Source organism: Phacochoerus africanus, chromosome 9 (assembly GCF_016906955.1).
Source record: "Phacochoerus africanus isolate WHEZ1 chromosome 9, ROS_Pafr_v1, whole genome shotgun sequence".
NCBI lineage: Eukaryota > Metazoa > Chordata > Mammalia > Artiodactyla > Suidae > Phacochoerus > Phacochoerus africanus.
This window is the reverse complement of record NC_062552.1, coordinates 28429795-28450261: the sequence shown is the minus strand read 5'-3', so window position 1 is coordinate 28450261 and position 20467 is coordinate 28429795. Positions and strand designations below refer to the sequence as shown.

Sequence of the window (20467 nt, the reverse complement as noted above, 5' to 3'; positions counted from 1 at the left end):
TCAATTGTGACACACACACATATGTATTCTTTTTCAGATTCTTTTGCATTATAGTTTATTACAAGATATTGAAGATAGTTCCCTGTGCTGTACAGCAGGACCTGGTTGTCTATCTATTTCATATACAGCAGTTAGTAACATGTATTTGCTTTTTATGTGCACCATCTCATTTCTGCTGCATGGCAACTCTGCATTCTCATGTCTTTTTCAGATGAAATAGAGACAGAGAAGTTATGTCACTTGCTGAGTCATCCAGCCAGTATGTAGAAACCTTAGGGTTTGAACGCAAGTCTATGCTCTTGCTATTATGCTAGAAGTACTTGTATCCCATCCTGACAAATTTCCAAGGAACTTCAGAACACAATACTTTTGATCGAGATGTTAGTTATGCAGCTGCTTTCATTAAGATGCTGTGATAGAAGCACAATGCATAATGTATTCAAAAGGTATAAAATGTATGTATTGATGCATACAACGAAGGTGGAGAGCTAGTTTTTTGTGCCTTTTATGCCCTCCTCCCTTCTGAATCATTTTTACCTATTTTTTTTTCTGTTTGAGACAACAACACATAAAATGTGAAATTGCATTCGTGTAGAATTCAGGGTTTATTCATACATTTCTATCCATGGATCATCGCACAGATGAAGTCATTGAATATGTCTAGCCCTCCAGAAGTCTCTTTTCTGTCTTCCCAGTTTGTACAAGTTCATTCTCACCCAGAGGTAAGGACTAGTGTGAGACTTGGCTTTGTTCTTGACATACTGTTATATTAGTTTCAGGTGTACAACATAATGATGTGATGTTACACATTGTGAAATGATGACTACAGTGAGTCTCTTTAACATCTGTTTTCATACATGGTTACATTTTTCCCCCTTGGGATGAGAATTTTAATATCTACTCTCGTAGCAGTTTTCAAATAAGCACTACAGTATTACTAACTGTAGCTGCCATGCTGTACATCACACCTCCAGGACTTTGTTATTTTATAATTGGAAGTTTGTACCTTTTGACTCCCTTCACTCATTGCTCTCACCCCTCATCTCCTGCCTCAGGCAACCACCAATCTGTTCCCCATATTTGAAAGCTTAAGCTTGCCTTTTGTTGTTGTTATTGTTTTAAGATTCCGTATAAGGTGAAATCATAGGGTATTCATCTTTCTCTTCCTGACCTATTTCACTTACGTAATAACCACAAGGTCCACCCATGTTGTCAAAAATGGCAAGAGTTCCTTCTTTCTTAATGGTTGGGTAATATATCTATATTTATACCTCACTTTCTTTGTCCATTCCTCCGCTGATGGACACATGTTGCTTCCATATCTTGGCTATTGTAAATAATGTTACCATGAACATGGAGGTGCAAAGATCTTTTTGAGTTAGTGTTTTCACTTTCTTCTTCCACGTCTTTTCCAGAAGGGGAATTGCTGGATTATATGGTAGCTCTTTTTCATTTTCTTGAGGATCCTCCAAACTGTTTTCCACGGTGATTGTACCAATTTACATTCCATCAATAGTGCGCAAGAGTTCCCTTTTCTTCACATCCTCACCAACATGTCTTTCTTTTCTTTTTGAGAATAGCCATTCTAATAGGTGTGAGGTGCTATCTTATTGTGGTTTTGATTTGCATTTCCCTGACATTCAGTGATGTCAGCACCTTTTCATGTAACCTGTTGGTCATCTGTATGTCTTTGAAAGGTGTATATATAGATCCTCTGCTCATTAAGTGGGATTAAACATTTTGTTTGGTAATGGTGTTGTATGAACTCTTTATATATTTTGGATATTAACCCCTTTATCAGATGCATGATTTGAAAATATTTTCTCCCATTCAGCAAGTTGCCTTTTCATTTTTTGAAGGTTTTGTTTGTTACGCAGGATCTTTTGAGTTTGATACAGTCCTACTTATTTTTTATTTTTATTGCTTTTGGTGTCAGATTCAAAAAACAATTACCAAGACCTATGGCAAGGTGCTTAACACCTATGTGTTCTCCTAGGAATTTTATGGTTTCAGGTCTTACATTCCAGTCTTTAACCCACCTTGAGTTAATTTCTGTATGATTCTTAGCAGTCTAATTTCATTCTTTTGCCTGTGGTTGTCCAGTTTTCCCAGCACTATTTATTGAAGAGACTGTCCTTTCCCCATTGTATATCCTTAGCTCTTTTGTTATAAATCAATTGATCAAATATATGAGGGTTTATTTCTGGGCTCTCTATTCTGTTCCATTTTTATGCCAATACCATGCTGCTTTGATTTACCATAGCTTTGCTACATGGTTTGAAATCAAAGTTGGAGGCACCAAATATTGATCTTAATGCATCTCCCATGCTTAATGCTATGTTCCATTTTATCAGATGTAAAGAATGAAAGGGGCTTTCAAGATTTTCCAGCCCACTTCAGCCTCCACTCACACTCTTCAGACAATCTGTGATTCTTTGGTCCCCTTCCCAGTCAAGGTCGCTCACCAAGTCTCCTCACATCCAGGCTGAACCTCATCAGTTCCTTTCCAACTTACTTTTTCTAAATATCACTTGACATGTATGTTCAGAAGTGTTTATGGGAAAAGTTAAATATTTACACAAAAGCCAAATGGAGGGAGAAGCTGATAGATCTCAGTAGCTTATCTTTAGGGAAGGGCAGGGCAGGGCAGGGCAGGGGGAAGCCTTAAGCTAAATGGAAAGTTTCCCTTGGAGTTAAGCAGCCTCTTTGCAGTGCTGAATAGGGCCCCCTATCCCAGCTGAGAGCGTTGACACCCTGTCATCAGAGACACACGTCCTTGACCCTGCCCCATCACCAGCTGCTTGAAGGATACTTCCACATTTCCTCTCTACAAGGTCTCCAAGAGGCCTCCGAGACATGGCCTAACCCTCACCACGTGCTGGGTTTCTACACATCTCTTACTTAATTTTTGTGTAGGTGGTGATTTTAGGAAGAGGTGGCCAAGGCCAGATCCCTGCACTGAGGAACAGAAAGGCTCACAAACAGCCCACATCCAGGTGGGGTGTGAAGCATCCTGGGACCAGGAGGAAACCTCTTGTTAATCTAGATTTGATAGGGTGAGAACTGGATTAAGTAATGGCCAGTTGTGTTCTAAGTGAGGGTCTAGGCTCATCCACAGCTATTGCCACCATGGAAAAAGCCCTTTTGCTTATCTCATCATTTATGGTTCTGCTCCCAAAGCCCTGAACCCGCAGCTGGGTTCAGGCAGTAAAGCTTATGAAAGGTGGTGCTTACTTTCTGTCGGATATATAGACAGGGTGTCATTACCTGGCATTCAAATACATACATTAGAATTAAAGACCAGTGTCATTTGAAACGTAAAACTAATCTGTGTCTAACTGAGGTACAGAAAGTGATCTAAGTCCTTGTTATTCATTGTAACCCACAGACCAGCAGCAGCAGCAGCAGCATTACCTGGGGACTTCTTAGAAATGCAGAAAACTGGAGTCCCCATCCCAGGCCTACTGAGCCAGAAATGTGTATGCAGCTTAGTTTGACAAATCCTGCAATGGACTACTACTCAGCCACAAAAAAGAATGAAATGTCATTTGTAGCAACATGGATGGACCTAGAAATTATTAAACAAGTGAAGCAAGTTAAGGAAAAACAAGTATCTACTACATCACTTAAATGCGGAATCTAAAATATGATACAAAACAGAACCAAGACTCACAAAGAAAACAAACTTATAGTTACCAAAGGGGAAACGTGGGGGAGGGATAAATTAGAAGTTTAGGATTAACATATACACACTTCAATCTATAAAATAGATTAAAAAAAACAAGGACCTAGCATATAGCTTATGGAACTGTACTCAATATTCTATAATAACCTATATGGGAAAAGAATCTGAAAGAGTAGATATATGTATACATGTAATTGAATCACTTTGCTGTACACCTGAAACTAACACAATACTGTAAACCAACTAGACCCCAATATAAAAAAAAGAGAACAAAAAGAACAATGAAGTTGGGAGAAGTGGGTGGACCAGATGACCTAGGGGTTGTGGGTAGGAGAGGGATGTTGACATTGGTTGGAAACAGATATCTCTCTGTAAGATCTGGTGATTCAGTCTAAGTGGGCTCACACTGGTTTGCACCTAGCACCCAAGCTATTTGTAATCCACCATATGACCACTGACTCAGCACTGCAGCAGTTCAGAGTAAAAGAAAAATTCACTTCCAGTGGCTATTTCTTCCCTGCCCATAGCGGGTGACAGCTACTAGGGAGGTGAGACATCTGTTTCCATTTACTACATTTCTTCTTCTGAAGATCTGAGGATGGCAGTGAAGAAATCATTTCACGGAATCTGGGCTAATTAAAAAAAAAAAGACAAAACAAACAAAACTCTACCACCATCTGATTTAGCTGTAGAACTCACACATTTAAGAGTTTTCACAATGCCAATTCCATTCTTTTATTTCCTCATACCACAAACATATTACTGCCTTTTTAGAACCTGAATTTACACAAGCAAGTTGCAAAGGAAAAGCAGGCATTCTTTAATCCTCCAAAATGCATGTATGAAATATAATACAAACCTTAGTATTTGTACATACACAGGCTTAGCTGAAGCTTTATTGCAACTTCTTAAAATTAGCATTACAGTTTAAATATTTATGCCTGTAAAGGTTTGCATAATCTACTATACATAGTTATTTCAGAAGCAGTTGAGACTTTTAATTGGGGAAAAAAACCTTGAACAAAAAGCTCTAACAATTGTGTGAAAATTAAATTATTTACAATTAAACATTTAGGGTCCTGATTCACAAAACTTAGTGCATATCATGATTTAATTATGAGTCTCAAAGAGAAGGTAAGTTGTATAAAGAATATTCCCCAAGTAAAATCTAGAATGAATCGCTTTTTAGAAGAATATAATGTGATTACTGGAAACTAGAGAAAAAGTAACCAAACAGAAACTTTAGCAAATGCGTTCAATTTGAAATTTTAAGTATACAGCAGCAATCAGAACAAACAGGCCACAACAGAAGAGCTGGTGGCTTTTTTTTTGGCCATGCTCGCAGCATGTGGAATTTCCCGGGCCAGGGATCAAACCCAAGCCACAGCAATGACCCAAGCCACTGAAGCAACACCACCACGGGAGAACTCCATTGTGGCATTTTTGACATTATTCTTGGTGTGTACAGGGGAAGAACGATTCTCCCCCATTTTTCAAAAGAGAATATCAGCCCCAATCATCACTACCTGTCTTTCTTCCAACAGAGTAGCCTTCAAAGTCAATGCCAAAATTAGTAAGTTTAAACAAATAAGTTCGATGGTTTTTGTTTAGTGGTAAAAGCTATGGACAGGGTTATCCACAGTTAGTTAATCAAATTACAAAAGAATCATCATAGATAAGGTGCCAGAAATCCAAGATTCCCCTTGAAGCACTTCAGTGGATTCAATAGTGATTTTATATGTACACCAAAGGAGACGACTCAAAGAAAATTAGCAGAACAAACTGTAAGGCAAAGCAACAGACTGCAGTGAATCAGGTCCCGGGGTAAAGTCTTTAAAAAAACAAAAATTTACAGTAATCATTTTAAACTCTGGAATGCAGATATAGTACAATTACCAGTACATTACATTTACAAAACTGCTTTGACAGTAGCTGTTCCAGAGCAAGAACTGAAAAAATGTACAAGCCAGTTCACAATGAGTTTCCATACAATGTTATTAAAATACACTGTTAATCATAAAAATACTTTACTATGTACATATACACTGTATAAACTCTAGATCTACCTAACCGGAGGAAGCCTCTAAACCCACTCCTACTGAGGGGCCCAGGAAACGTTGCAGTGCTATCATCTGACCCTCACACTACGTGTGCGCAGGCTGGGAGTCCTGGGTCAATCCTTCGGTAACACAGTAACACGTCTCTCTTTCTGCAGGACATCTAGCTAGAAGCGTCGATTTTACTTCCACTGTATTTTACTTTCCTAAATGCTGGTCCAAGTAACTCTGGACATTCACATAATTCGTTTGCAATCTGGTTACACTTTAAAAGGAGGCTATAGTTCATTTCATCAGTTATCACACTGTCTTGCTTGTAGTCCGGATGGTTTGCGATAAACTCCCTCATCCATCTGGCAACTGTCATCAATTCCCCTGAAAAGAAAAAAAAAAACAAAACTTTTTTTGAACAACAATTTCATAGTATTTTAACTATTCAGTTTGTTTTTTTCTTTAATAAGTTGACATTTAGTGGCCAACAGAACACAATCCTGAAAAAAATCAGCATGGCATTTTGGTATCAGCTACATGGCATGGGCTGGGAACAAGATGTTTTCCATAATGTCTGAAGAATTCCTCCCGAGGGGAGTTCCCGTTGAGGCTCAGCAGGTTACAAACCCAACTAGTATCGATGAGGATGCAGAGCTGTTACAAGGTGGAAAGTGCACTGATAGAATACCATATACTTTAATAAAAGACTACTTTAAAAACTGAATATTGTCGGGTTCAGCCTACATTAAAAGTTTTTTTTTTTTTTTTTTTTTTTTTGCTTTACAGGGCTGCACTCACAGCATATGGCGGTTCCCAGGCTAGGGGTCGAATCGGAGCTGTAGCCACTGGCCTATGCCACAGCTCACAGTAACACGGAATCCGAGCCGTGTCTACAACCTACACCACAGCTCACGGCAACACCGGATCCTTAACCCACTGAGCAAGGCCAGGGATCGAACCTGCAACCTCATAGTTCCTAGTCGGATTCATTAACCACTGCACCACAACGGGAACTCCAAAAGATTTTTAAACAAGAAAGAAAAGCACACCATACCTGACGCCCTCTTCTTAATCAGCTTTAGGTAGTTCAGGATACTGCATCTGGTGTCTACATCCACCTCCATGTTTTCCAGGTAAGAGTTCAGGATGGGGATCAGCCCCGGGAATACCCCTTCCTGCAAGAGGTGGGAAGCGCTGTGAGCCTGAGGCGGCTGGTGCCAAGGGCACAGGGTGCAGGCAGAGGTGGGGCCCCTACCTTGCCATTGATGATGGTGTCAATGCTCATAAGCGTGTACTCTGCCGCTGCTGCCACCGCCGCCTGCTCCGCGCTGCCTGTGGCCTTGCCACAGCCATCCACCACCGCGTTGCCACCTGCAGGAGAGGGTGCAGAGGGCATCAGGGTCCCTGTGTGGCCTACAGGGACCCCGGAAATGTAAGGGAATGTGGTACCTTTGCAAATATCTTTTCTGAAATAAAACATTCCCTGTAGGACAGCATCGCGCTTCTGTGCTGCTATCATGTTCTCATCAACCTAAAGGAGGAAAACAAACCATGGCAGACTCAGAACAGCCTGAAGTCAGAACGCTGCTGCTCTGCTGTGGGGCTGCGGCCCTTCTGCGGTCAGGACCCATCCCTGAAGATGTGCCTGCTGGTGGCCAGATCAGACTTGGCACTTTAATGTGAGGCTGTGTCCCGCAACCACAGATAGGGGTGTGTTTTTAAGAACAATGAGGAATTCTAACAGAAGCATATCTTAAAAATCAATGCCAAAACTTACACTCATGTGGCCACCTGCATTTTGAGGCAGCTTTGGAAACCTGGGATGCATCTATGGTGTTGAGAGAGCAGGGGACAGAGACAGGTCTGCCCCCTCCACCCTCCTCAAAGCCAGGACTCACTGGAACTCCAAAAGGCTAAGGCCCCAGCTCCCCTGCTGTCTGGAATTCAGGGCTCTTTCCTCCCTGCCCCGGGGACTTTGCTGCCTCACTTTGGTGAGGAAAGGGTCAGAGTCAGCAGGCTGCTGGGTCTGGAAGAAGGTGGGCCCTCCAAGGGCAGAAGATCACCGATGCCACCCGCCCACCTGTGGCTCTGCCATGTCCCCCCACTGAAGAGCCCCCAACACCCTATTTGTGAATTCTCCCTTTCTCCAGTGACTTTTTAAGACTCTCGAACGAGAATTTTTAAAACTTTTTAGCAGCAGTCCCTTAGTTCTATAATGAACTCTAGACAGAAGTCAGAGCGGTGTTAGGTTCAAGTTGGATGAACAGTACAGTCTTTGATTACTTAGCTTTGCTCCTCACACTCACTAATTCCTATTGTTTTTTTTTTTTTTTTTTAGGAGACACATATGACCTTTGGATTAATCTAGATTCTTCTATGAATATATTCAAATAAGCATCTAAAATTCTATCATGGCTAGGAACATCTGGCTTCAATGTTTTTGGCCAAGCCCACAGAGTACATGAATTCCCAAGCCAGGGATAGAACCTGCACTACAGGTGCAACCAGAGCCCTAGCAGTGACGTCAGGTCCTTAACCTATTGAGCCACAAGGGAACTCCCTGGCTTCATTTCTAATGTTTTTTATTTCTCTTAGTTTTGACACAAATTCATAAAGATCACCAGTTTTAATTTCTGCTTTTATAAATTCCTCTTTACACCATCCAGAAACTTCTCCAGTTTGGCTCCTCTAGGTGCCCTTTCTCTGTACTACAACAGTCACATGCTCCTTCCACCCTAAGTCTAATATTTCAAGTGGCATAAGACTGGAGGAGACACCACCATCATCACCACCATGCTGAACCAAAAAGCCTCTAGAAATCAGTGGTTATTCAAATGCAACCCTCAATGACTTTCAAATAGGCTAAGGAGCTACTATTAGCACTTTTTTTTTCAGGAGTCTCCATCATAACAGTACCAAAATCTATAGCATAAGCTTAGGTTCAAAAGGAGGAGGAAAAAGATAAGGTGGAAGGAGAGCATTTTATTCTAAAGGGCGAACAATTCTAAATGAGATCAGAACTGAAACAAATACTACATATGAATGAGCAACAGACTATGCTCCAAATCTGCACTCGCCCTCACCTTCGAAAGAGGGATGAGAAAGTCCAGTTTGTAGGAGAGGATCACCCTGGTGAGCAGCACCACAAACACCACGTACGCAGAGTTCTCGAAGTCTGTCAACTGCACCTAGACAAGGAGCCCGAGACTTTGGGGACCAACTGTGCAAACAGCTCCCCCCCAGGGGCCATGCTGTCCCCCAGCATCTCCTAAGCCCCCTTCAGGGTCTGCAAGCCCCCTGCCCACCATGTGTTCTCAGAAAGCAATGCTCCTGAGCTGTTGGGCTTGCACGTAACAAGCACACACTTGATGTGCGCCGCCTTCCAAACAACCTGGGCCTCCGACAGGGGCACAAGCATGTGGTGGGCAGCTGGCAACAGGTACATCTGAGCCATTCCTGTCGCGCATACCTCCATGGGCCGGAATTCTACTCTCCACCCAATGTCGGAGTTTGGAGGAGGAGGCTTGAATCTCATCGTCTGCCAATTTGTGGACTGAATATTCTGTAATCAAAAGGCAGAGAATAAGACCAGTTTTCCCCACATCCAGGAAGATATTAAGATGATTTGATATTTAATATGGAAGGCAGACTCTTTACTGTCCACACCACCCTTCCATTTACAAATACAAAAAGATACAATTTAAGATATTCTTGGACTGTGACTTTCTAGGGAAACAACATAACAGAGGTTAGGTGACATGCCAGCAGCCCTGAAAGAGGTGGTCATACTATTTTCTGTGGGAAGCACATTTGAATTTTTCACCGTTTCTGCAAACGAGAGAAAAATACTGAGTGAAAAAATTCAGGAGGGAGAGAGAGTAAGAACCATAAATAAGTGTACCTGAACCAATTCAGAATCTGTCTTAGTTCTTTGTACTGGGTCATGAAAGTCTTCAGAAGCTTCTAGGAGTTCCCATTGTGGCTCAGCAGTAATGAATTCGACTAGTACCCGTGAGGACACCAGTTCAATCCCTGGCCCCGCTGAGTGGGTTAAGGATTCGGCATTACTGTAAGCTGTGGTGTAGGTCACAGGTGCAGCTCGGATCTGGGGTTGCTGTGGCCATGGCGTAAGCTGGCAGCTGTAGCTCTGATTTGAACCCTAGCCTGTGAACTTCCATATGCCATGGGTGAGGTCCTAAAAAGACAAAATAAAAGTCATCAGAGGCTTCTGTTGTCACCAACTCCTCATGGGTCCGGAAAACCGTCTCCCCTCTTGGTTAATGGAGTGAAATGCATTTCAGCAGATACCTCGAAATGGTCAGACTCATTGGCGTCGTCCAGGTGGATTTTCTCTTCAAACAGAGTTAGCGGGTCTCTGATGAAGAGGTGAGCCACATGCTGGGCCAGGAGATGATCGATGCCTGCAGAGAGAAGTCACACTGGGGTTGCTTCAAAGCTGTTCTCCGTGCCCAGTAAGATGGCAGGACAGCTTGGGAAGTTTGAAGACAGGGTGTCTGGAAGCCTAGGAAACGGCTGCTTTGTGCAGAACTCTCATGTGGCCCTGGGTTTTAGCCTATGGACCCTGGGGGAGTGTCTGAGTTGCACCTGCTCCTTAACACAATGCCTGGGGGGGGGGGGGCAGGGCGCTGCTGGGGACCTAGGGACAGACGTCCAAAGTAAGTTCTTTTCGATAAAAGTCAAGATCTCATAAATATTTAGAACTTGAAGCTTTAGGAACAAGCAGTCTCATAAGAAAAGTGAAGAGACCTCACACTAAAAACAGAAACCAGACCAGGAGTCAGCAAGAGTTTAAAAGAGCTTTGACGGACTAAAAGCTTACAATCAAATCTAGAAAAAAGGGACAGAGGCTCACCTTCCTGCAACAGCTGTTCGTAGATTTCTTTGTCTTTCGTCAGGTCGATGTCATTGTATTTCTCACCGCACTCAGATAAGTAACTGTCTATTGAATCGTATCGGGACTTACTGATCCTATAGCTATTGTTCTTCAATGGCTAAAATTGCAAAAACATGAATGAATGCCATTTAAAATGATGCGGAAATAAACTAGTACCCGAAATAATTTTATTAAAAGGCTATATACTTTGACACAAAGGCTGTCCAACTTGAAAATAAGATCCTGAATAGAAGCTAGTTAACTCTGAAAAGTATTAGGAAAAATTGTATTTAAAAATCTGGAGGCAATTTAAGTAGTGTTTTCTGGTATGATTTAATTGTGTGTGTGTATACACACACAAAAGTACAGCTTATAAAACAAAGCTATTAAAATGATTTCTCCTTTTAAGTTTATTTCTACTTAAAAAGCATGTTCAACAATTTATAGGCGATTATACAAAGACCAGAGCAGCAGTAGTACAGCCCTGGTCAAGCACATCAGAATCACCTATGAGGGCTCCTTTAATTAACGCCTCGCTCTAGTCTCAGTTCTGGACATACTTACTTTCTGGGTCTACAGTAGGCCTGAGTATCTATTTTTAAAGACCTTTATAAGTAGTTCTGATGCACACTCTTGGTTGAAGGGATGCAGGGGCACAATTCAACATGCAAACAAGAGGCATAAGCCTACGCTTATTAGGCAAACGCTTTATAAGGAACCAAAGAATCTGACAATAGATTACACGCTTCACAGTGCAAACATCACAAAGCGAGTACATAGCACCAAAAAGCCTTCTGGTAACAATAGCCATCAGCACTGACCTCCAAAATCTAGAAAAACTACACTCCTAATTTTAGAAGATAAAACATATCTCAACAAATGATGAAAACTAACTCCCCCAACCCCACCCTTACCCAGTCAGTTCCCACATTCTCACCCCCAACACACTGTGAAGTCAAAGGCAGGTTGATAACCTGTCAGTTTCTTCCCACACGTGACAAACGCACTCAGGGTAAATACTTAAGGGAGACATCAACATCGCGAGTGGTTACAAGCACCCCACTTTACCTACTGGATTTACAAGGCTAATAAGGAAAAGCATTCCCACCTCCAGGCCTCTCTCCTCCCGAGTTCTATCATCTACAGATGCAGAAATCACGCCCCAGCGACAATCAATGTCTGACACATAGCCTCGGTAAAAAGGAGACGCAGCACTCAAAGCCATCTAAAAACAAACAGAAGTCAGCAAGTTCAAAGTGTCACTTACATGCTTTTCATGCAGTTACCTTTGGTCAGGAGGAATCAATTTATGCAACCCATACAGAGTTCTACCTTAGCGACTGTGCCCGCTTCCTCAGAGTGAAATACACCCGAGGGGACTCAAATCCTCACGTCTGATTCATTTATACTCTCCTCTCTGTAACGTGAGGACACTTGGGACACGAGAGGGGAAATGTGTGCTCAAACTCGACACTTGGACACATAAATGCCTTACCAGCAACAGGACTGGTTAGACTCTGACCCATCAGCTCTAACTCTGCATACTACTCGTGTTAGTTCAGTTCTAAATGAAGTCTTAACTGGACTTAAATAGCACATGGTCAGCAAATTTTGCACATGCAGTCTTTATTTTCTACAAAGAAGTTTTTAAAATCAGATGTAATTTCTACTTACGACAATTGGGCAGATAGTGGCCAACTGATCATAAAGGTATCTGGCCTCAGAGATGCTGCAGGCTTGGAAGGTTACCTGTTTAAGAAGTGTCAGTTATTAGACAACTACACAAAACCATTACCATCCTCGCAGGGTGTCAAATCTGAGAAGGAGGGTGGCTGGGTGTGGCATGTAATGATCGGTCATATTACTGACCATGCTTCATACGGGAGTTGGAGTTTTGCTTTAAAAGCTGTCTGGGATGCATTCTGCTCAAAAATGGATTTAATCATGTTCACATCTAATATAAATAACCATGCTCCAAAGTTAAGTAAAATTAAGTAAGATATCAGGAATGAAAAATAAGACCCAGATTAACGGTGAAGTTCAGCCAGGCATTTCCTCCTCTGCTGGCTTATTTCCTTCTACAGCCGCACATCTGACATCCAGTTACCTGAGGGCTTGTATCAAGTATGGTACAAAAGGGATTTGGAGATGCAAATGATGGGTCTCAAAGTTCACTGGTGGCACCACAGGAAATTGCTGGAAAGGGGCAGGACCAGAGGAAAGGGAGAGTAGTTAAAACCCAGACACCGTCCAGGAAAAGCTGAGCACCAGTGGGAAGAGGCACAGTGGAGCCAAAGCGGGCCTGGTGGTCGGTGTGGGCAACCAGTGCGGACCAACTTGGGCTTTGCCTGGGTGTTCCTGGGACAGGACAGGAAGTAGCAGCACCACGACATGATGGGCACACAACCCAAGCAACAGCACAAAAGCCCTGTGAGTGGCCTGGTTTCCAGCACTGGTACCAGGAAGAAAAACTTGAACTGGAAAAGTATCTGGGGAGCAGGCCCTAATATTTACACTAAGAAGGGCAGATGGCCTAGGAAGCCCACACAGGAGGGTGGGTAGGACCTACGAGTTAAGCAGAGATGATCGCATAATTGATTAGTACATATCCTCGAGAAAACAACCACCCCCACACCCCCAAAGAAACAAGCAAAAAACCCACTGCCCCTCTGCAGGGTGCGGGGCAGCGAAAGGGGCAGGGAACACCAAGTGTGGCTGTGGTAGCACATAAGAGTTCCCACATCCTATTGTTATTTAATAATGACAGTGTGAATTTAGTGTCAGTGCAGGAAATAATTTAAGTGCTTAACATTTGAAATAACTGCTGAGTGCATGTTTATTGTTTCAATCACAACTTGTTAGTTCCAGTAGTAGTCAGGTCTCAACTTTCCCTGTTTTGTTTTTTGTTTAAACAGCAGAGTAGCGGCCCCACCCCTAAACTGTAAGCCCCAGGAGGGCAGGGGTCTGCCCTGTGGTCCTCTATCCCCAGCATGTCTGGGGTAGAGGGTCTGACACCCACTTAGTCCTTAATATTTAGTAAGTGCATAGAGTATCTAGAAGGAAAGAAGGTGCCAAAGAGAACACAGGATCAAAGGTAAGTTTTATTTTTATAAAACGGTGAGATACTTGAAAAACTGATCCTATGGCCCAAACTTACAGGGATTGAGATTAAAATGTTCCCAAGTTTTCTGACTGCTGAATGTTCTTCAACATACATCTCTTAAGTTTATCTAGGTCCTTTCTTGTATTAGTCTTACAAGTTTTAGAGTGTCTGTTATTTTTGTTTTTAAGACACTATAAGTATTTTTTCTTTTCAGTTTTTTGATTGGCTTCTCTTAGATGGCCTAGTACAAACTAGACAATTCACAGGTAAATCCTGAAAACAAAAACATGCTTAAGAAAACTAGCAACTAGAATTCAATAGCCGGGTCATGACAGAGATACAACTTAGTTATTCTAAATATATTTAGTGACTAGCTCCCTTATACTAAGCCTGATATAGCTACTGCCAAACCACGTAGGACATGACTATGGAAATGGCTTTAGTGGGGGGAAGGAAAAAAGAGCTCTTAACGTCTTAAAAAGATAGGAATATATGGAGTTCCCATCGTGCTCAGCAGTTAACGAACCTGACTACCATACATAAGGACAAAGGTTCGATCCCTGGTCTCGCTCAGTGTGTTAAGGATCAGGCGTTGCTGTGAGCTGCTGGCGTAGGTCAGAGACTCGGCTCAGATCTGACGTTGCTGTGACTGTGGCTCCAATTAGACCCCTAGTCTGAGAACCTCCATATGCCACGGATACAGCCCTAAAGACAAAAAAAAAAAAAAAAAAAGATAGGAATATACAAATGGTTTTGGTATCCTTTTAAAGTATCATATAAGAAGAGAAGCAATGTCACTGGGAAATTGATGAGGAGGAAGAAAAAAAAAAGAAAAGCGTGAAAAATAGAGTTAGAAACCTAAATATCTAAAATTTACCTGGAACCCAGTTCTGGAGACACAGGATTTTTCTTTCTTTTTTTTTAATGGCTGCCCCCACAGCATATGGAACTTCCCAGGTCAGGGATCGAACCCTTACCTCCACAATGACCCAAGCCACCGCAGTTGGGTTCTTAAACCACTGCACCACAGTGGGAACTCTGCCACAGGATTTTCTTGGTGGGGGGGGAGCTTGTCACAACTTATTAAACGATTCCTGAAAAGTCCCCCAAGAATTAAGAATTTGAATAGGGTTAAGATGCCTTTTGTCCTGTACAGTAAGTTGCTCACTAACCTTAAAAATAATACTTCGAAATAATTTTTTTTCTTGCTTTATTGTAATAAGCAGTTTCTAGTGCTCCATTTAGATAAAGCAAGGATTTCCACAGTGACTGGTGGAATTTGTTTCATTTACCACACACTGACACTGTAAGTGCTAATGATTTTTAAGTGGCATGTTGAAAACGGGGTGCTGGGCACACCACTGAGAAAAAGAAAACAACTTTCAACCCACGACAAAGCCTAAATTGGATGGAAAACTCTATCTACAGGAAATAAAAATGTAAACTGCCTACCCTTAGGACATATTTATTTGGTATAAATGCAGTGTTTCAAGGGAAAGAATATCCCTTTGGAATGAGGCAACTGTGCTACCCATGGCAAAGCACCATGGTTTAATATTAAACCAAGGAGACAAGGCAACTGGCACAATAGCACTGATATAATTTTAAAGCCAAGCCCTCTAAGTTCTAGAGCTCTTTAGAAGTATTTCTCTTTAGAAATATTTGTAATTAAGATAGGAAAGCTGATACGCAGTTAAAAGTCAAAAGGTCTCTTTTTTATGACATGTGACCATCTGTAGGGAAACTCACTGGCCTAGGTTTGTTTGGAAGACATGTTTTATCATCAATATAAGTCAAGAGAAGCAGGGGGAAATATTACCCTTGGCTATGGTTATTTAAACACATTTAGCATGGAAAATCTGACTCTGGCATTCAATTTTGATTACACATAGTTATAAAAACACATCCGAGGTGTATGTCCAAGAAGGTGTGTGTCTGTGTGCAGTTGTCTGAGATGATGGACACTGGGTCCCTGGCCCAGTGGACAGCGAGTGGGCTGGGAAGGAGGAGGTGGCGGGGAGGCTTATGTGGAGCCAGCTTTCTATTGCTCAGGGCCCCTTTCTCATCAGCCAAATAATCAGCACTGGATAAACTCTCCTTGGATAATGACAAGCAGCATCTCCCCCTTCCCTTTGAAAAAAATTTTCAGCTTCAAACTTTTAATTTTGTGCCACCCCTACTTCTGTTCTAATATGAATTCAAACAAATTAAAGGTTAAAATAAGTATTTCTGTGAATAAAAACAATGAAAAAATACTAGCTCAGAGTCAGACCTAAAAGGGGCCCAAATATAAACCCTTCTTTCAACTGATGAGAAAACCAAGGCCAGAAGAAGAAAAGGGAGTTACCCAAATACCTAAGAAGTAACAGCCGGATGGGTCCTGTCCCACCCACCCCCATCCCCAAGTCCTCCATGCTGCCAGAGGAGAGGGCACCAGTAACCTTTTTTTAAATTTTTATCTTTTATTTTTCTTCATTTCAGGGCCACACCTATTGCAATATGGAAGTTCCCGGGCTAGGGGTCAAATCGCAACTGCTGGCCTACACCACAGCCATCCCAGATCCGAGCTGCATCTGGAACATACACCACAGCTCAAAGAAAAGCTGGATCCTTGAATCCACTGAGCAAGGCCAGGGGTCGAATCCGAGTCCTCATGGATACTAGTCGGGTTTGTAACACGCTAAGCCATGTCAGGAACTCTCAGGTCACCTGTAATCTGATTAGATCCAGGGGAAGTTTTAACCAAGCAATTAAGAGAAAGGATATTCTATCCCTGTGCAACTTAGCCAGGGGCAAGGCAAACATGGGCTGCTAAATACTACTTCTTCTTCTACCACTAGATGGCCGTGTAGGAAAATAAAATTTAAAGTTCAAAAAACCCCTCCCTCAGATCACAAACTCTTTGCAGTGCATCCATTAAAGTCCATTTTCAGAAATAAGATTTGAGCGGTGTTTACGATCTCAAAGCTAGACCGTCAGTAGATGGCAGCAAAAATTTGGCACAGAAAGCCGAGACACAGAATATTGCACATTTTAAGTTCATTAACAACCATGTCTTCATAGTGAATTGTAGAGTCTGGAAATTCTGTCCAGAGATAACTTCCAATGAATTTACTTAAATAACTTCACTGGTTTTCAGACAGATGGTACAGTTATTTCAGCTGATTAAAATGTTGGAGTTCCCGTCGTGGCGCAGCAGAAATGAACCCGACCAGGAACCATGAAGTTGCAAGTTCAATCCCTGGCCTCACTCATTGGGTTAAGGATCTGGCGTTGTTGCTGTGAGCTGTGGTGTAGGTTACAAATGCAGCTTGGGTCCTGCGTTGCCGTGGCTGTGGCTTAGGCCGGCAGCTACAGCTCTGATTTGACCTCTAGCCTGGGAAACTCCACATGTCGAGGGTGCAGCCCTAAAAAGCAAAACAAATAAAAAACAAAAAAATAAAATGTGATATTTATTTATTTATTTATTTTTAGGGCCATACCCAAGTCACAGAGAAGTTCCAGGCTAGGGGTCAAACACAGCAACAGCCACAGCAATGCTGGATCCAAGCCGCATCTGAGACCTAAGCTGCAACTTGTGGCAATGCTGGATCCTTAACCCACTGAGCGAGGCCAGGGATCAAACCCACATCCTCATGGATACTAGTCAGGTTCATTACCACTGAGCCACAACAGGAACTCCCTATAATGTAATTTTTAAAAGAGAAACATATGCATAGAAAGAAAAGAAGTTAATAAATACAAATGGATGGGGGCCGCTCGCCTATCTGGATATTTGAAACAATACCTGGAGACAGCAATTGCCCATCCCAAAGCCCATGGCATCCATGTAAATGTGGTCCGGCTTAGAAGCCTTCGCTGCTTCATCATCCTCAGGAAATGTTTCTATAAATGGAGACGGTGTGTTCTTGTCCTTAAATACTGCAGTGATAATTAAAAAAAAAAAGAGAGAGAGAAAGAGAGAGAGAAAGAAAAGAGCAGGAAATGGGTAAGAGTCTAGGATGAACAACGGGTGGGGCGTCTCTCCCACCCACCACCTCTGAGACTTACTCGGGACATTGATGACAACTTTCTCCCCTCTCCTGTGCCGGATGTTTCTTGTTAGGGTACTGAAACAGACAACAAACGTCACAAGGTGGTCACCTAGGAACCAGCATGCAAAAGAAGAATTGGATAATACGCAAGTACACAGAACAAAATCCTCCAACTAATCCTCTCAGACAACCCTACAGAAAATTCACGTGCACCAAGAAACGCTGAGAGGATTTCCTGAAAGGAGGCTTTGCACTAATACCACATCCTCTGACTCTCTCCCCTGCCCAAGCCCTGACCCCAGGCTCCCCGTGACTCATAGAACCAAGCTCAAGGGTTCAAGGTCTGCCGTGGTCTGGCCTCGCTCTGTGTTTCTAAATTTCCCATGTTAAGTCCAAAGTCTTGAGCCAAACTGTAGTTAAGACTCACTGCACCACTGGGCCCCAGTACCTCATCACCCCCACCACACCCAGCCTGCCGCGTTATTCCTTATCCTCCAGACCACAACGTCTGTTCCAGAAAGCCCCAGGCACGCCAGGGCTGCAAGCACTGGACATGCAGCCAGTGCTAATTAAAATGTGCTATGAGGGTGACACGTACCAGGCTTTGAAGACTTGGTACAGAAATAAAATTTCTTGTTAATGATTTAAAAACACTGATTACAAGTTGATGTGACATTTTAGATATACAGGGTTAATCAAATGTTATAAAGTGCACTTTTACTTTTTTAACACGGCTACTAACTTATTATTGAAATTACACCTGTGGCTTATATTATGGTTCTACCAGACAATGCGACTCTGGGCTCGGCTTAAATGTCACCTCTGTCAGGAGGCCTGCCTTTGACTCACTCCCTCAGTCAGAAGCACCCTCCTCTCTCCAAGGAAGATCCCTGGTATTATCATCTTTGGACACTCATCATAATCCATGTTTTCATGCAGCCAAATAGCCCTGTTTTCCCCTTGACACACTCTTAACGCTTGGTGTGGGAAACTATGTTTATGCATCTTTAGCCCCCACCACCAAAGATTCTGCATATAGCTAGTGTGCAGAATTCCTGTTGCAGGAATGAACACTGAGAAGTCACAGGTCCCTCACTCTAGGTCAGGAGCCCGAGTTCAGGATAGCGTGAGACACAAAGGTACGAAGCTGAGATCAAACTGGTGTGGGCCTGGAAGTAACTTGAAACCCAGGAATGAAAGGTACACATTATCAGACCTAGAAGTTAATGGAAGTTAATAGCAGAGAGGGCCTGTTACACACACACGTACTGTGCATATTTTATCTTACTGTTAAGGTACGTGGGGGAGTGGATCAGATACTGGTGGTAACTTACAGAGGGGAGAAAGGTAAGAATAATGAAAAGAAGGCTTTCCCAGACAGGTGTTTAGAGAACCAGGACTGGAAAAAAATCTGCAGCAAAGTGAACAACTTTAGGATGACTTGGAAAACGGGCAAAGGCAGACTGCATACAAGCAGCACCCATTAGGCAGCCTTGGGGGAGCAAGGGTGTGAACAGGTGTGGCCATGGCGCTGCTGGCTTCTCCGGAATCGGCAAGTGGCCAGTAGGGATCTGGGGGTGGGGGGGGACACACCTCACCCTCTGAAGGCGGGGCCTGGGTGGTCTGCACACTCACCTGAAGCGCGGGTGCTTGTTTATCGCTTCGTCTGGAAAGAAGAGGGACTTGGAAGCTCCTTCTTCCACCGGGTTGGGCTTGTACTCAGGCAGCGTGAACCCCGGGCAGCCTAATCTGCGACAAATTGAAGAACTAAATAGACAGGATCTGGCTCCAGGGGTGAACAACACTGCACATGTAACGCTGCCCTTTCCAGGGGGCTCGGCACACAGATGCTCTGTGAACACTGCACTCTTTGCAGCCGCGCCTTTGCGGTCTGTCTTGCTCGCCATGCTCTTCTCTTGTGACTCCAGCCCTGTACTGATTTTATCAGAGTCTCTATCTGCTCAGGGCCTACAGAGCATTGACGGCCGCCTCGGCTGTTTCTGCCACGTGGCTCCTAAGGCATCTTTTTTTTTTTTTGTCTTTTTGCTATTTCTTTGGGCCGCTTCTACGGCATATGGAGGTTCCCAAGCTAGGGGTCGAATCGGAGCTGTAGCCGCTGGCCTACGCCAGAGCCACAGCAACACAGGATCCGAGCCGCATCTGCAACCTACACCACAGCTCACGGCAACGCCGGATCGTCAACCCACTGAGCAAGGGCAGGGACCGAACCCGCAACCTCATGGTTCCTAGTCGGATTCGTTAACCACTGCGCCACGACGGGAACTCCCTGAGGCATCTTCCTGTCCCAGCTCTGACCTCTGCACATTACCACCTCCCCGTAAACTTGGTTCGAACCTGGAAAGGATTGCCTGTCACCTCATGCAATCCCTCCAGATTAGGCGGGCTCTCTCTGCCAGTGTCCCCGGCCATGCCCAGATCTCCCTCTGGAGGCTGAAAGTCAACCCTATTATCTCACTTAACCTAAGGAAGAGCTTTATTTAATTCCAACACTGAAATGAAACTCCATATTTATCTCTCAACGTAAAACTCAAATTCCACATCATTAGCAGTGAGGTCATCAGCTCTTCCAAGTTAGGAATTTTAAGGTCATTGTTCAGTGTGATGTGACAGAGGACAAGGTTTCACAAATTTAGCAGAAACAAAGCAAGACAGACCCCTGCAGGGTGTAGATCCATAGAAACC

The 20467-nt window shown here is 43.1% G+C and overlaps 1 protein-coding gene across 4 annotated transcripts in view; it reads right to left on the bottom strand.

The window, feature by feature from the left end:
- Positions 1-4395: 4395 nt before the first annotated feature.
- Positions 4396-20467, bottom strand: part of GCLC (glutamate-cysteine ligase catalytic subunit) — a 44278-nt gene continuing 28206 nt past the window's right edge. For 2 of the 4 annotated variants that reach the window (XM_047795128.1, XM_047795132.1), the window contains 12 exons: positions 19400-19513; positions 17781-17839; positions 17518-17651; positions 12302-12376; positions 11736-11852; positions 10607-10745; positions 10042-10154; positions 9203-9295; positions 8817-8921; positions 6989-7264; positions 6788-6908; positions 4396-6117 (listed from right to left, as the gene is read on the bottom strand). In XM_047795128.1, coding sequence (XP_047651084.1) covers positions 5906-6117; positions 6788-6908; positions 6989-7264; positions 8817-8921; positions 9203-9295; positions 10042-10154; positions 10607-10745; positions 11736-11852; positions 12302-12376; positions 17518-17651; positions 17781-17839; positions 19400-19513 — 1558 coding nt within the window. In that variant the 3' untranslated portion in view covers positions 4396-5905. The remainder of the gene's footprint in view (positions 6118-6787; positions 6909-6988; positions 7265-8816; positions 8922-9202; positions 9296-10041; positions 10155-10606; positions 10746-11735; positions 11853-12301; positions 12377-17517; positions 17652-17780; positions 17840-19399; positions 19514-20467) is intronic. The other 2 variants (XM_047795130.1, XM_047795131.1) reach the window with 2 other exon arrangements.